At 45.2% G+C, this 17517-nt stretch overlaps 1 protein-coding gene across 2 annotated transcripts; it reads right to left on the bottom strand.

Annotated features, from left to right (window-relative positions):
- Positions 1-536: 536 nt before the first annotated feature.
- LOC115407840 (proline-rich transmembrane protein 3) lies at positions 537-16873 on the bottom strand. 2 transcript variants are annotated; one of them, XM_030118360.1, is made up of 4 exons: positions 16853-16873; positions 7483-8388; positions 7076-7384; positions 537-4020 (listed from the first exon to the last, which is right to left on the bottom strand). In XM_030118360.1, exons 2-4 carry the CDS (start codon positions 8306-8308, stop codon positions 2006-2008), a joined length of 3150 nt encoding a protein of 1049 aa, XP_029974220.1. In that variant the 5' UTR covers positions 8309-8388; positions 16853-16873; the 3' UTR covers positions 537-2005. The 2 variants fall into 2 exon arrangements, with proteins under 2 accessions (XP_029974220.1, XP_029974219.1); XM_030118359.1 differs by lacking the exon at positions 16853-16873 and adding an exon at positions 16539-16829.
- Positions 16874-17517: the final 644 nt, after the last annotated feature.

Raw genomic sequence — 17517 nt, 5'->3', positions numbered from 1 at the left:
TAAACAAGTCAAGCATCTCACAACACTGGGAGCTACTGCAAGTCACCCCGAGGTAACCAGAGAAGACAGGTCTTGGTTCTTTTTAGGAACAGAGGCAAAGTAAATCAGTTTTAAACCATTTCATGTTTGTCCACTTTGAAAAAATATTCTGTTATTACTATATATTCAAAACGGCATTCCAAAATAGCATTGCAGAGATCAATCTAATTCAGCACGTCTATGTTTTTCCTGAAACAATCAGAACAACGTTTTCAACACGGGACTGTGAAGGGCACCCCGGACACGCGTTCAATATCAGGAGCAGCTTGAATATCGTTCCACGTCGGCATTGTGTCCTTTTCACTCCCGAAACTCATTTGTCATCTTCTCATGACAGAGAAGACAAAAACACAGACAAAATCCTGCAGATCTGGACTGTTAACTGAACCTGTTCAATTATTACAATCCTGAGCACAGCTCTGAAAGTAAGCGATCAAGTGTCAGCTGTCACAGCTCTGCGTGTCCTAAACAGTCTGCACAGCTCAGACGCACAATGCCACCTTAGATTGTCTTTCACAGTAACAACTATGACCATTTTACACCTTTATTCATGAACATCAAAAATAACTATATTTACATTGTCACTCATACGTCATATATTTGAAAGATATTTTTCTCTTGGGTAGTAAAATACTTCAGTCTAGTGCTCAGGCTTACAGTTAAGTGCTGTGTTATTGTATTCTGTCTACGATAATAGATCTGGAGTTTGCGCAAAGCCAGTCTTGTGCGTTGCAGCCCTGCAAAGCCGTGAAGTATGTGCATACTGATCAAACTGTTTGAGTCCACCTAATGCAACAGACCATAACTATTGTAAATATTTGGATGCAAACTCAACCAAAATGCAGTCAGTGGCTTCAGTGATGCATAACTATTAATTTGAAAGCTTTGACCTGCACCAAATTAACATAACAAAATTAATTTTGAGTCAGTTGTGTCCATTAACAGCGTAGTTCATTTCCAGCAGTAACACACCGAAGCGCATACTGCATACCTCTTTGTGTAATCAGTTTGAAGGTACAAGGCAAAGTGGACAAGTGCAACAGCAGCAGGGAGTTAAGAGCTTAGGCGTAGTCATATGCAGCTGAGTCACTATGTACTGACACTAACATGTCGAGGAGGTTAACCCAAATTTGGGGTTTGTACACCTATTATAAATAGCACAAAAACCAACCATGAATATGTATGGCACATCTTGACAATACAAAGCAAACTGACATATGGAAGACGAGAAGTACTGTATGTCCTATAAAAGCAAGTCAATTCACAACCAATTATATGCAGACATGGGATTCACAGAAACAACAGCATGAGCTTCACATTTGTCTTTTGCCTTTCATTATTGTGGTGATTATCCCGAAGCTTTGTTCACTTCACAACTTTGGACTTTGGATCAGCTTCAGAAATGTGAAGCCAGGGTATTTGTGTATGAATGGTGTACTTTGTTATGCCAGTGTTATGCAGACAAGTAAAAGAAGAAATGCATGAGCATGGGAGGAAAAAATTAACACTTCAGAAGACATTGTGCTGTCTGGTTCATATGTGCTGTATCAGAGGTTCTCAGAGTGATGGATAACAAGCCCCTCACAATCCTTTAAGAACACTGTGCCTGCCAGATGTCACGTGCTGCTGCAGCCCCTCCAACCGAATCTCTGAGGCGTCCCCCAGAGGTGAACCATATCATCATTGTGTCTTTGTGAACCACTTCACTTAAGCAACCAGCTTTACTTCTGGAGTAAAATATTTAACATTTCTGCTTCAAAAACACAGCTGATACACCTCTAGAAGACGTGAAAGACAACTAAAAGATACATTTATCACCTATAATCTCTTCTTGATGTTCATGTCAATGAAAATAAATACTTTAGGCAGTTTAATGACAAAATATTTTCAAAGTGTGCTGAATCTTGGTTAGAAGCAGTATTTGTGGAATTGCTGTATCTGCTCGTCCTCTAGCCAAAAGTTTGGTTTATAGGTCAATAATTTCACTGCTGACACTGGCAGAATCCTCATGTCGACTGACTTCCAGGTAGCTGCGTGAGCCCACTGGTTTTGCAGCTCTCCCTGGGACCCTCTCAGAGTCTGGCGTTATGAACGGCCGCGTGTCGTCCACGCCGTCCTCAAGGTGCCCGGATGAAGTTCTGGAAGGACGAAGAGAAACGGGGCAGGACACTGAAGAAGGGACACTTCCTAACCCGTTACCAGCCCACCTGTGACCCTGGTGGGAAGGTGTTGGAGGTGCAGTCACCTGCCTGCTGGGCACACTACTGAGAACACTGCCCCCCAGTGGCATGGAAGACTCTGTTGGGGCATCACTACTATCAGAAAGCAACTGAGGATCACTGTTCCTGCGGAGCCAGGGCCCTTGGCTGGCCCCGGACCCCGGAGATGGAGATGGCGAGGGCTGGTTCAGAGGATGAAACAGGCTTCCTGTGCCGAGCAGGTGTTCTCTGTGAAGGGCTTCATCAATGCTGCGAGTCAGATCGATGGGGGACGGGGGTCGCAGATCAAAGTCGTAAAGAGACAGTGATGTGTCCCTGTCCTGATCCAAACTGCCGCTCACCGAGCGCTGCGGAGGCAGGCCCAATGCTTGCAGTCTCAGCAGAGAACCGGTGGAGCCGTCGGATATGCCTCGTTCTGCAGAGTGGCCCCTGTGATTACGTCCCCGGTTGCTGTCTTTGACGCATCGTGGCGGAGCAATGGCTTGCTCGTGATTTTGGTTCCTGATCAGGCTCTTGCTAATGTCAGCCCCAGGACGCTCCTGACCAGCCCAGTTGTTCGGGACCTCCCCTGGTACTGCGATTCCGCCTCCCACTCCGTTACTGTCGGATTTTCTACTGGGTCTCCCTTTCAGGCTCTGGACAATCTTAGACCAGCAGGTATGTCTCTGATTAGAATTTACAGACTGGCCAGGGGACGGCAGGTCTCCCCCTACTCTACTGTCTTGACCCTCTTCCTCCCTTCCACGGCAATCCCGAGGCCTCCAGAACACCCAGGAGCTTAGGACTAGGAGGGAGAAACCCCAAGCCAGTTCCAGAAGCCGGGCCCAGAAGTGAACCAACCACCACCCCCAGTTAAAGCGTATCCAATCCCCTAAAAGTCCATAGAGCCAAAAGGTGGCGTGGACATGCAATCCACAACACAAAGCCCCTAAAACTGCACAGGCGGCCAGCACTCGCGCCAGAATAACTCCTAACCTCCTGCTGCCTACCCAAGCCTTCCTCCTGGACTCTTCAGGGGCTCCAGGGTGTGGAAGAGCGGGGCAGCGAATACGTGGAAAGACATAGCAAAGAAAGCCCAGACAGAGGCCGAGCCCCCAACACAGGGACAGGACCTGAAGTGTGACTGGAACCACAGGAGACAGAGCCGGGGACAGCAGGTCAGCTGCCAGGAGCAAAGTGCACTGCAACACGGCCAGCACAGCTACCAGCGGGGGGCGCTCCAGAGTGGAAGGCAACACACTTATTCCTGCTGCCCTCAATGCCAGCAGTGCCAGGGTGGCCTGGGTCCACACCAGCAGGTGTAGAGGTAAGTTGTACAGGGCCGTGACTGCGGAGTGGGGAAGTAGTTTCCGTGTGCCATAGGGGTCGACGAAAAAGAGAGTCGCTCTGAGCCCTCCTGCCAAAAACAAAAAGGCGTTCGCAAGTGCAAGAGCGCCTCGATGAGGACAGTTTGTGCTCGGGGACAGAGTAAGCCCGAGAGCGGCTCCAGCAAACAGCAGGAGGAAGAGACTGGCAGAGCCGTAGACATGCAGTTCCCAGGCGAAGGCCAGCGTCCGGCTCAAATCGCCCCAGTAAAGACGCGTGCCGTTAAAGTAGGGTCCGGCACTCGGAGAGGGGGCTGGATCTGTTGTGGAATGAGGAGCTTGGTGAGGATGGCCAATCATCAGCGAGCGATTTCTCTGACCCATTCCAGGCTGATTTGTGGGGCCAAATCTCACACCGGTGACTGGCTCAAGACTGGAGGTGATGACAGAAGAAGATCCTGAAAACAAAAAAAAAAAAAGACAGAGGTTTTACATGGTACCAAAAATATGAAGCACATAAATCAAATGGCTTTCATGCCATATATCTGCAGAGTAATCATGTAAACCTACATGCAGTACTACAAAGTGCCACTGGAGGGTTGTAGATCACCGCTAAAGTAAAGCATTTGGCACTTCTGAGACTCTAATGGCAGCTTGATCAGATCTGTGAGGGTCCAAGGGTTACCAGTGGTTTCCAAAACAATAAAACAAGCCATTTTAAATTCTCAAATCCATATTTTCAGTTTTAAAAAAAGGTTAAAAAAAGACTAAATTTTAATTTTCCTTTGGTACTGTAATTAGTTGTGTTGTGTGTAAGATGACATATTTATGTTGGTGTGTGCATGTGTGGTCATTTGTGCTGGTGGAAAAGTGAAACTTCAGTGATGTGACCTACAATGCATATGCAACTCAAAATGTGCGTTCAAAGACAAGGGCACAGTGCAGGTGCTGACAAAAGTTAATACAGCCAAAATGGCAGCCCAGCATGTACAAAAATGTTCTGTTATGTGGAGACAACATCAATAAGCACATTATGTTCATAAAAACTATTTAACTGAGGAAAAACTCATCTGAAAAAAAAAGAAATTATTGAGATTTTAATTGGATTAGATTATGTAATTAACAAGACTATGTATTATGCAACACAGTGTAATGACAGAATACATGCACAAATCAGGGAAACTGTTGAAATTCACTGTATTATACAATGCGAGACGACCACATGGGACAAAACACCTTGTCTCAGGAATTTCCAATGCAAATACTTTTGTTTGTCTAAGGCAACTCCACCTTAATCTGCTGCAATGGCTCCACCCAACTGCATAATAATCATAGAGCCATTCATCACTGAGCGCTTTAAAGGCTACTCTGCAATAAAGCAAGAATACACCAAACAGGCAGGGTGAGTTTTAATATCATAACTACTAGAGAAATGGCAAACAGCTGGTTCATGGGCAAGTTCTTTACTATTTTCAGGCCCATTTAAACTTGACAGATGGTGGAAAAAGTAGATCAGTGGTAAAACAATCAAACCATCAGCCACCTCCAGGACTTTAGTTGCTCACCATGTTGAGAAACACCCATAAAGCCGACATACCGACTGACTCACTACGGCATGCGCTTGACTTTCTGGACTTCTGTGTCACTCTATCCCTCCTATCACACAAACGCACACACGCAAACACACACACATGCACACAGGTTTCACGTACTGTAAGAGAAGAGCGCCTCCTACAGATTACACCCAAACTTCTTTATTTATATAAAGTTACGTTTTACTTCCTTCCCGCAGACTTTTTTCCGAACGGCAATGTCCAGACACATTCCAGATGTGCCGATCACATTACACAGCTGGATGTATTTAAACGTACCCTCTTACCCGAGTATTCTACCCTATGTGCAAATACTACCAACACTGCTCTATATGTTCATGTGCTGCAGTGAACTGAAGAATGAACATCTTGTTTTATTTCTGAGGAAATACACTCATGAGCATGACCCAATAAAAAAAAAAAAAAATCACACACATGCATGAACGAGTGTAATTCATTTTAAAAAGTCACACAAAGAAAGTCCAGCGTAGTGGACAAACCAGTCAAAACAACTTTATATTCATCTTGTGACACACACAAAGACAGGCCATAATCATTAGGTTTTACATTTATGATTTGAAAACTCAGCATCAGGAGTGTTGAGATCTTTGGAGACTTTCTGTACCTTCAGCTGAATAACATCTCTGGTTAAGTTCATTCTGTCTTGACATTTCTCACTCAGTAATCATTCCCTCTGCTATCTTTATCTGTAAACCACTTTGAGAGCCGCAGTATGATCTCCTCTGATTCTTTGTGCTTTTCAGACTGTTTTTGTGCTCTCCATCCTCTTGTGTTGCTCAGTGACTCCATATTTATTAGGAGTTAATCGTTAAGTTTAATGAACTAATTTAATAATACTGTCAGGCCCATTAAACCCCATCAAAGTAAAATTGATTGATTCAAAATCACACCTATGGGACATTTAAAGAAGGACACAGGAAGCACATGCAAACTCCACAGAGGCTCATTAGCTTGGACTCCAATCTGGAACCTTCTTGTAGTGAGGTGAGAATGAACTTATGCAACTTCACTGTAGTACAATATGCAAACTTTGAGACCTTTGTTGCATATCAAAAATTTATAAGTGGCTTGATTCATCTTCCATTGTGTAAAGAAAACAGTTTTTCAATGCAATATCTCTCACTGATTAATCACCTTGCTTGTATTAGCAGAAATGCAAGCTGGAGCTTTGCAGACTTCTGCTTTGTGTATCACAGGTTTCAGTGGCATATGAAGCAGATTTTTACTGCATATTAAGTAGTGAGAATTAATGAGGAATGGGTGAATACAACTGAATCAAGATCATCTGATTGTGCACAGAAAAATAGTTTTCCTGTCAGATAAAATCAATAAAATATGAGAATATATGTGACCGTGAACTCAGACAGTATTAGTTATGTAAATGTTTCTTTCAGGAACATTTAAAGGTCACGAGGATGTTTTTTTTTTAAATGGTATCTTGGAAACTGGTTCCTGCTCCATGTGTCATAGCTTTCCTCCCCTCCCTTTCTCTCTGCATCTGGATTTCATTACCAGCTCCACTCCCCTACATTTCTGTGTCTGTACCTTTCCTTCAGCCACACTGCTCACTCACCCTGTCTCCTCTTTCATCTGTACACCCAACAGTCTCCTTTTCAGTCCCTACTTTTTTTTCCAATTGTCTCTTATCTCTTTCGATGTCCCCCCCCCCACCCCCACCCCCCACCCCCTCAGCCCCCTCTCTCCCATGACTGTCGTCTACCCACACAACTACAGCCCCACTTTCCATGGAAAACTGTCTCGACATTTTCCCTCCTTTGAAGCCCTTTCCCCCCCCCCCCCTCCTTAATTCTTCTACTAAGAAAGTTCCAGCTGCACAAATAGTTCCATTTGGAACTGCCAAAGCTGCGAGACCACAGAACAGACGGCTCTGGTCTCCTACCTGTTCTTGGTGGCTCGACGCTTGTTGCCGTCTGTCCCGATTGTGCTGTTTTGCCGAGCGTCGCTGTGGCTTTGGGGGATGTCCTCACAGTCGTCTGTGAGGCAGTGAGCCCTCCAGCAGTGGACGCGGTTGTCGTCTGTGGCCTTGTGGTGTGTACTTGTGAGCTCCTCCGGCTTGGGGACGTCACGGTCTGTAGTAGTTTATCTGAGGAGCGCGTGGCGTTCGATGCAGGTCGTGGTGAAGTGACTGCAGCCGAGTCCTGCTTCTGATGACCTCTGTCAGTGGGAGGAGTGTCAGCTGCCAGTTCACCTGGAAAATGAGAGAAAACCACACATTTGTGACACTGCGTGGCATTTTATTTTTATGCCTGCCATGAAGCATCTTTTCAGGCGGCTTCGATTTCTCACCTGTTATTACTTTAATCTGAGGTGTTTGCTCTGTTGCCACAGTGGTTTCTGTCGTAGTCTCTGGTGTTGCAGCAATCGTGCGGGTTGTGCTTGTTGGTGTGGGCATTAACAGATGAGGATTTACAGTCTGACTCTCCGGAGATGGGGATTTCACATCAGAAACTTGTGATATTACAGTCTGAGCCGGTGGCCGGTGTTGTGCCATCTCATCAGCGACTGTTGGCGGGGGACTGGGAGAGTTCTCCTTCACTATCTTTGCTGTCGGAGTCCCACCAGATCCAGATCCTTGTGAATCCTCATCCTCAGTGTCTTTCATAGTTTCCTCCTCTGGATTTGAAATGGTTGCTTGTTCATGATCTTCAGGTTTGGGCGGAGCAGTGAAGGGCACGGTGGGAAGAGTTGGAGGTTTTGTCGTAGTATCCCTCTTTGTAAAAGCCCTGCTTGATGCCAGGCTAGACGTGTCAGTCCTCGGTCTGGAGGCAGTCGGTTGAGCTACAACTGACCCCCTGCTGAGATTCTGCGTGGAAAGGGCCGACGTGAAAGAAGCAGTGAACTGTGGACTTGTATGGCTCGTGCTTTGCCCCACATCCACTGCATTTGCTGTTGTGGACCGACTGCGACCCGTTACTCTGATGGGCACATCGCTGCGCCCTCTGGGAGGTAAAGAGGGCCAGAATCCCGCAGGCTGCTTGGTTGGCGAAGGCAAAGTCTTCTTGGGTGCATCCAAGGAGGAGAAGGAGGAGGAAGAGCCGATGACGGTCTGAGCATCTGAAAACTGGCAGGAGAGGAGGAGGAGGGCCGGAATCAGGAGAAAGATTGGAGCCATGATCTGCCTTGGAGTGGTGAGCTGTGATCGGGCCCTCAGGATGTCTCGGTCTGTCTTTCACACATCCTCCCACAGTGTTTCTGTTGAGAAAAACATACACTGAGTAAGTTGTTTGACCACAATACATGTATGTGAACACTCAGCTCATGCTTCATGTGGGACACTGGACGCTGATGCTTGAGTACCTGAAATATTTATGGAGAGATCTTTACTGTACTCTGAATTTGTTGAATAAAAGTACAAACTGTGCTGGCAGCTGAACTCTGCTGTTGCTGTCACTTTTGTATTTTTTTTTTTTTGTTTCCTGCTTTTATTAGCTCATTTTGTCCACCTTTGCTTTAATATTTGTTGTAATCTGTGACTTCTATTCCAGAGCATAAATAACATCCTTATTATGTGACAGGTTTGTGCTCAACTTTTAACTTTGTTCGCTCGTGGCGACGCCACTCAAAACATGATTCTGAGTCATCAAATGAAAATACAGTTAAACAAGTTTGCACAGGATTTTTATGGGGTGTAACTAAGAAGAGCAACATTGTGATTTTTAAGAAAGGAGTAATTTGTGTGATAGGCTTTTTTTTTTTTTTGAGAGAGAGAGAGTGAGACAAACCTAACTCTAACACACAAGTACAGCTGAACCAATGTTCTCATATTGATTCATGTTGTTTCAGCTTCAAAATGTATTTTCCTATTTTTTTTTTTGGCTTCTTGTAACTCACCATTTACCTTAAAAGTATTCATATTACTTTGAACATATTAATATTTAATTCTCAATTATTTGATAGTCTATGGGATCAATAAAATATTTTCTATTGTATTCGGACCTATATATCAGGACTGTACTATGCTGGGCTGACGGTCATTCAGGAGACTCATGGGGGGGTCAGGTGATGGTTTCAGAACACACAGCATATGTCCCAAAACACACAAGGCCAAGAGCGGAGCTTTAAGTTATATAAGAGCATGCACTAGCGAAATGATCGAGCCAAGAAACAAAAAGGAGGCCCAGATGGTTTCTTTCAGTGGCAGATGGACACATTAACTTTTGTCCTCAATATCTGTGCCATCAAATGTTCTTTGGAAGATTATCAGCTCCTCTCTCCTTAAGTCTTCGGTTATTTCCAGGCAGCAGAACTCTGGTTCCTTTCCTGTGAGATCTGTTGAAGCAGTGGAAGCCAGGAGCTGACAGCTGGGGCACAAAGTGTGGTGAAGCTCAGGGAGAACCCCCCCTGGCCTCCCTGGAGAATTACACAACCCTACAAGTCATCCAGCCCAACAGCTGCCAGTCGCATCCATCCCCTGAATGACTACATCTTACCAAAGAAAAAAAAAAAAAAAAAAAAAAAAAAACATCTTTTCTTACACATATCTTCCTGTAGACACTAGTTTCTACCTGTGACTCACAACAAAACAACCTTTGGGAGAAAACTTCCACGGAAACTTTAGGAAGGGAAGCACAGAAAATAGGACACCTACAGTGAATTCATTCTGCGAGTCACCTCGGGTCCGTTCACAGCTACGATGTTTAGGGACTCGGGGAAATTGCTGCAGCTGCACACCACGGTTGGCATGTGCACTTTGTGCACACTAGAACGTGTGTGGTGTGAGTAATCTCAGCGTTGAGTATATGGAAAATATGTTCAAGAATGTGTGTGCACAAGAGGTCAGTCGCCAAGCTTTAAGTCACGGAGCACACAGCAGGTGAAACCAGCGCTCAAATAAACACAATCGGTCTTTGCTGGGTGCTCGCTGTGCTGCCCAAGAGCATCTGGAGTGAAATACTGCCAATAAACATAGCAAGATACGTGGTGGTATATCTCCATCTCCCCTGTGTTTATTTTCCATCCTGACTCTGCCTTCTGGAGTCGGCTACTCCCTTCCCTTCCTCCTTTCGCCCCCCTGTGCCCATTTAACTGGAGTTATTTTAACGCCGCTCGACAGCATGCACCTGGGAAGGCGTTGAAAGCGAGCCCCGGAGATGGAGAGATAAGTCAGAGAAGAGGAGGCGGATCTAAGAATGTGAAGCTGTCTCACAAAGGAGGAATGATGGAGATGTGGGGAAGGCGGAGGAGGCATGATGTGATGGAGGGTCGGTCAAAGCAAGGGGCTTAGAGCTGAAGGCTTGTATGACGAAATTCAGACTGTGAGAGGAAGCCAAGGCTATGAGGTGAGATGCTATCTGATTCACACTGACAGAAAGCAAAGAGAGGAACGTTTAAGAGGGAAAAAAAGGAGAGTCACAAGAAAGTTATGTTTCGGGATTAACAGGATTGTTATGGTTTCAGTGTAGGTACAGTCATCTGTCTGGGAAGGCATGCGGGGAAACTGAGACGTCTTCATCTTTCTCTACGGTTCACTGGCAGGTGTGCAGTCTGGAGCAGCCAAAACATGACCGGCCCAACTATTGGGAAATGGTTTCAGGAAACACACAACTGTCCTGATCACATGAGTCCTTGTGTATGATTTCATTACAAAAATAAACAGCAGCCACTGTATAATTTACTGTTCAACATATATGAAAACTATACTTTTGGACATTTCATTGCTATTAAGATGTTTTTAAAAGGTTCCCAAGTGTGAAACTTTCCTGAGACGAAAACACAAAAGTGATGCGTTTTGACTTGCATCGTTGCACAAATGGGGCCATAATCTGTGTTTTCTTTCCTCTCTGATTCAGGGGGACATTCCCTCACAGACACCTCAGAGTCCTCCGACACCCATTCAAGTCCAGACAAGACCAGGTTGTCCCAAATGTTCCGGTTTTGTAGATCAAGCACTGACTCCTGCCCACCCGTTCTCCTCTGACTGCTCATCGTCTGGTTCACAGACCTCACTGAGTCCTGCAGCGTTTCCATGTCTGCCATTAGCATAGCTACGTGCTGATGGCTAAACACCGGTGGGTCCGTTCACACCTGGAACTCGTGGTGAAGAAACTCCACCAAGGTCAGCCAGACAGTTTTTTTTATTGAGGGAGTTCAGGATTTCCTCGAAGTGTTTGCTTGGCCATGTCGCAGTTGGTGGGGAGAACTCCACAATGACACACTTATTCGATGTCACTCCTGAAGAATTACTACATATTAGAGCAATGCATAAGTAATGTTGCCTCGTAAACCAGCCCCGTCCACTCCTCATCCGCGTTTGGATTTTGGAGTTGGGCTCAGTCTGGGTAGGAGCCCATAGAAGGGGATTTCACTCGGTCATGAAACGGCCGAGCCAACCAGCGTTGCCGCTTTTTGTTTTCAAAATTTTTTGGTGAATTCCGGTGGCTAAACCGGAAGTGACACCATCACTGCGCGCAGCGGAGGTTACGGAATATAACCATCATCTGAAAGCTGCAATAAGTAAAGTTATAGCCAAAATACCAAGAATTACAACAATCAAGCAAGAGCAAGAGTCTGTGCTTTGTGAGTTTTTTACAGGAAAAGATGTTTTCGCGTGTCTTTGCATGTAGGGAAGCTAGAGCTAATGAGCTAATGCTAATCCTTAGAGAAGCTAACGCATTTTGTTGACGTATTTGTTTTGAAGCGCTGATTGGCTGAAGTACGCTGTCAGTCAAAGGAGTAACCGACACCCCCTGCACGAAGTTTCTATGGGCTCCTATCCAGACTAAGCCCAACTCCAAATCCAAATGTGGATGAGGAGTGGGCGGGTCTGGTGTACGGGGCTGTAAGTAATGCATTCCACATAATATTTACTAAAACTCAGTGTTGTTGTCTTTCTCTAACTGAATTCGAACTCCTCGAAGCCCTTCATCGCATCACTTTGCAGACTGCATTCCCCCAATTCTGGAACAGAGTCCACAGCCCAGACATGGAGTTACAAACATGTTCATGTGGGGGGAAAGCAGATGGGGGCACAGCCACTCATGTATGTCATGCTCAGCCTCGGGGGGAACACATCACTTTGTATTTCATTTCTGCCATGGTGTGCATGCTGCGTTTATGGCGTCACTCTCTCTGGCACAGTATGTGCTTTGTCCCGAGCAGGAAATGCCCATGGATCATGTTCAATAGTACAGCGGCGAGCAACAATCTGCAGATTACTGTAAACTGCCCACGACGTAGAGCTGCTGGTTATACAATCTTATGAGTCACTACTACAGCAGCTGCTGCTAGTCACCTAATCTGCGATGTCATGTTTACGCCGATGGATTTTATAGAGGAGAGTGGAGGAGCATCGTCAGAGTCTAGTTGTCGGTGAATCCCCATATGCTTTAGAAATTTTGCTTCTCTCTCTCTCTCTCTCTCTCTCTCTCTCTCTCTCTCTCTCTCTCTCCCTCTCTCTCTTTCTCCCTCTCTCAGTCTGCCAGGAGAAATTTCCATTTATTCCAGTTTATTCCAGTTACTGTTTCCAATGACAGACATACGTCTGTGGACAGAAACTCGTTTGTCTTTTTAAGACCATGACAAAGTGAACTTTTATTCATCAGAATTTGGGCGCAAAATAGAATTTTTCAAAAAGGAGGAAAACAGCAGCTGGTATCGAATGCCAGCTAAGTGTCTGTACCTTAATAATAAAAGACAGTTCATCATCTTTTTGCTAATTCAAACAACAGCCCATCTGAATATGAAGCTCCTGCTGGGTAGACAGCAATGTATGAAATACTTTATTTGTTTTCTGAATCATATAAATGTTGATATCCCTCACAGTGCAACCCAGTCTCACTCCCTCAGCTCCTGAAACCTTTCCAATTCTGAACAAACCCTGCATTTAATTGAGCATGTGTTAAATGAGGAGTAAGAATGGGTTCATGTCATAGTGATCAGGTCCATCACAGGCCTGAGAGAGAGACAAGTATATTTGCACTCATTTTGAATTAACAATTAACCTCAATTAGAAGTCCTTGGACTGTGGATGGAACCTGGAGTAATTGGAGAAAACATGCAAACTCCACAGAGAATGGCCCCCAAGTAAAAGACTGATTTTCACAATATGAAGTTCACCACTACTGGTTATCATACTTCGCTCAAAAACAGTATTAGTAGTAGCAGGTTTTTAAGATCTGTAGCAAAGATCACAATATATGTGCACCAGATAATGAGGTCTCCAGAATTTTCATGTTTCAACATAAAATGTATTCAGTGAACTGAAGCCCAAGGCAATCCATTTAATAACAGTTATTCAATTAGAATTAAAAATAACTTAGTTCATTTTTAAGATATCTTTAATGACTCAAAGTGGTGAATTTAACTGACCTACACTTTAACCTGCACACGTTTTACAGTATGGAGATTCTAGTTCCCATCAGCAGGTGAGATGTATTTTGCTGACAGTACCTGGAGTCGAGGCGTCTTTCTGATGAGCAGGATGTAAAGTAACTGAGACTAAAGAGGTGCTCAGCTGACAGAGGCTTGGTAGTGAACATTGAACTTGTTTTAGTTCATATAGCTGGAACTGAACCCAAGCGGGCCGCGCTGGTTTAGGAGCATATTGACCTTTACAATAGGACAACTGTGTTTCTCCTTTGCTATAATCCAAAGATGTATACACACATTATTAAAAAAAGACAAGATAAATGCACTTTATTCTATTTTATATCAATACTTCCTAATGCAATATACAGCAAAATGTAAAAAAAAAAAAAAAAAAAAAAGGTTTTTCATTTGCCGTATTTTGCACATCATGCATATTTTCACAAATACACCCTCAAAGAAAGGCTGTGATGCTTCTTTTCCAATAAGGTAGCTAACTTTGATTACTCCATTGATTCACAAATCCAACTTCAACTCTGCCATCGTCTGTAAATGAACAGCAACTATGTTTATTGGAAAAATTCCAGTCAATGTCTTCTTTGTACATTCGACACCTTGCAATGTCGTCATGCCGGTCCGATTGAACCCTCTGGTGGGCCGGCTGTGGCCAGATGTTTCACACCCCTTTCATAGAGGGACATGAGAGGGCACAAGAGTGTCTGATTGAATAAGATGCACAGTAAAAGTTGCTGCAGGGACAGTGAGGAGATAGATAGATGGAAGATAAGAAAACAAGGGGAGACATAAAGAGGAATAAACCAGGTGACAGGTGTGGGCCCTCCTGGACTTTAGTACGACGGTGTTCTTGCTAAACATCCACTGGCCATACAGATGTGTAACTTATTCATAGTCTGATGCAGGGGGAGAGGTTAGAACTATGCAGCACTGTATGTCTCATGTACACACATATCCATGTACAGAGAGAGAAACGGGGAGCGGGGGAAATGGAAGAGGGAGTGTTTGCGGTTATGCTGGTATGTGAGTGCTGGGGGGAGGTCGCTGGTTCTACCGTTAAAAATTCCACACCTTGAAATAACGTTTGGATTGTTTACTTTCTAATTCAGCACATTAAATAATTTTCACAAGAACAGACTCCTAACAATTCTGTTTCAACTGATTCACATGAAGAGATGCACAAGCCTTTAATGTGTCCCGATAGATTTCCCAGAAAGTTTTCCTGGCAAGAGCGCCCAAACTTCCAGACTGAAGCTGTCCATTTAGCTTGAAAGACAAACCAAAGCCTGTTAAAGACGCCTCTCCAGCGGAGCTGTGCTGCCACACAACACCAGCCCCACAGCGAGGCAGGGCTGTATGAAGAGAGGGGGCTCCAGAACCAATCGCTGATGCTTTTGATCCCCAACTGAAGCGGATGTGCAAGTGTCAAGACATCACTGACTCTATTCAACTGTGACCGTTTACACAAAAAACACATGCCAAGACAGGCTGGGCCCTCTGCGCACGGGGTGGTAAACTCAGAGCGAGCATGCTGATATTACTGACATATGAAGCGTGAACATAGGAATTCTACATTTAGACTTGATGAACGATCTTTACTAGAGAGATACTGATGTTCAAATTAGTACTCACATATTCTCACAAGCGCACCCTGACAGATACGGTGAGTGAGGCTGTTGTGAAACCCTGGAAAAGCCACAAAACACTTTCAGGAAAATAGATTACAGGCATCACAAGTCATAAACTACGTGCCTGCTCCAGGGAGTTAACCACAGCTCAGCTTTAAGACTCTCACACTGTTACAGCTGGATACCATAAAATTGGTAATTATGTGGCAACTACTCAATCTGCAAGCGGGCTTCATGTACGCTAAATAGTGTGTATGTGGTAGGCATTCACTTTCTTAAATGCCCCAAAGCATTCACTGAACTGTTTTAAAGCCTCGGAAAACAAAAGTCATAAACACACCTATAAATGGACTTCATGAGTTTAGTCTTATTCAAACACTGATGTTTCACTTGTATTCTTCTCGCATTTAGAAAAACCTATCAGTGGATTATAACCCAAACAAAGTACAATCTTGAAGTTCACCATAACTGGGATTTCCAGAAGGGAGGCTGCTGTCCTGCAACGTCTTTTGTTCTATGGTTGGAAACAATGTAATTTTCCTATGAAACCCTGACCAAAGCTTTTGTAAGATCTCTCTTGGTGACTTCTGGGAGCTCTTTGAAGCAGCTTTGCCTGAATTTCCGAGACGGGCGTATTGGCCATCTCTCCTCAAGTCCTGATATGACAGAAGTGATTCTAGTTCACCATTCAGGCTAAATAAGTGCCCGGTATGCAGAGGTTAGTCAGTCCTGTTCATGCGCATCCTGTTACACACCTGCCAGCAGTGAACCTTTAAACAAACAGCTTCACTTGTTGCTGCTGCACCAAAGCCAACAAGTTCACAACTTCCTGATCAGACAAACCTTTCAAATTCAAAGAACTATATGAGCATTTTAGATTGACATTTGTGAGAAATCCAAACCACAAGTAATTATAATCAAGCCATCCACATATCAAGTCCCAAACAACTTGGATGAGTTTACATATTATATAATTCCATTATAACTCCATTCCATGGAGATAGAGTTTTATGATGGAGTTTTATGGATTTGACTCTTATGCTGACTGTATTCTGTCCTGGTCACAAGCAAAAAGCTGCGTAACATTATCCCACTGGAGCAGAGCAGCAGCAGGACGCGCCAGTGGCTTCAATTGAATTCGCGCAAACTCTCCGTTTGTTTCGCCGCTGGGAACAGCTCTAATTCCCTTCACCGGATACACCGAATTAGGCCCAGTAACGCAGAAAAAGAGGCACAAATACAAATGTAAAAAATGCTTATTAACGATGACAGCCGCAGCTCAGGTAGAAGCGGCGTCACGCGCCGGTCGGTGCGCAGAGTGTCGCCGCATAGCGCCGACAGACGCTACACGCAACGATCATGTGTCATCTCAGGTCCTCCTGGGAGAAAACATACCTGCGGGTCCGTGTGCCTCTTCTCCGCAGCGGCGGCGTGTAAAGACTGAAAACATGAAGAGTCGCCGACGGCAAAATCCGCGTTTTACCTGCAGGAAACAGCCGCGGGGCGGAGGAGGAGGAGGAGGAGGAGGAGGAGGAAGAGGACGCGCTCCTCTATCCCCGGCCAGGAGCCTTGTACCACTGTCAGCTCTCTAGCCACGAGCTGGTAAGGAGCTGATGCACGCCCCCACAGACCGCTCCGTGTCCCTCCACATCACCCCCCTCCCTCTCATTTCTTTACGCACAAGCGGATAAACATGATTGCCTGCCTACCTACTCAGCCTGGCACGCGCGTTACGCAACGGAGCTCGGCCGGTCACGCAGCTCAGATCGATCCCCGCATCGCCTCATCCACCTTGGTTCGACACAAGAGTCCCGTGGAAACATGGCCACGCTTTCACTGACATCATCGCGCAGCTTTCTATCCAGGTTCTGGGGTTTTGGTCCTCAGGCTGGAGCTGGAAATGTGATGAAATAATCTGCGCGTATCGTGGCCTGGTGGCGGATTCAACACAATGTCTTCCGCGCAGACAGGTGAGGAGGTGTGGAATGGTGCAGCAGCAGCAGGAGGAGGACAATGAGCTGGGCACAGTCCCTGGGCATGTAACCCAAGCCGCCCTCTGCCTTCCTGTCCTCCCAACAGGGGAGAGAGAGTCAGCCTGAGCCAGGTTGATACTGTTTCCCCACGCTGCACCTTCCATCCTCCACCTGATCGTCTCGTCTGCCTTACAAACACAACATCCTCATCCTGCTGCAGTTTTCCCCTCATACACAGTTGCAGGCTCACTTAGGATTTATGTGTCAAAGCAGGATTTCATCTTACTGACAGCGTGTCTCATTCTCGACCATCTCTGTGTATTTGTCACACATGTTACATTGTGTGTAGTACAGTCCCAGAATAACCTGTGCAGCTCAGAGGATTTTCCTAATGGCATTAC

Source organism: Salarias fasciatus, chromosome 20, assembly GCF_902148845.1.
Source record: "Salarias fasciatus chromosome 20, fSalaFa1.1, whole genome shotgun sequence".
NCBI classification, from domain to species: domain Eukaryota; kingdom Metazoa; phylum Chordata; class Actinopteri; order Blenniiformes; family Blenniidae; genus Salarias; species Salarias fasciatus.
The sequence above is the reverse complement of the archived record's forward strand: the minus strand, read 5'-3'. Positions and strand labels throughout refer to the sequence as shown.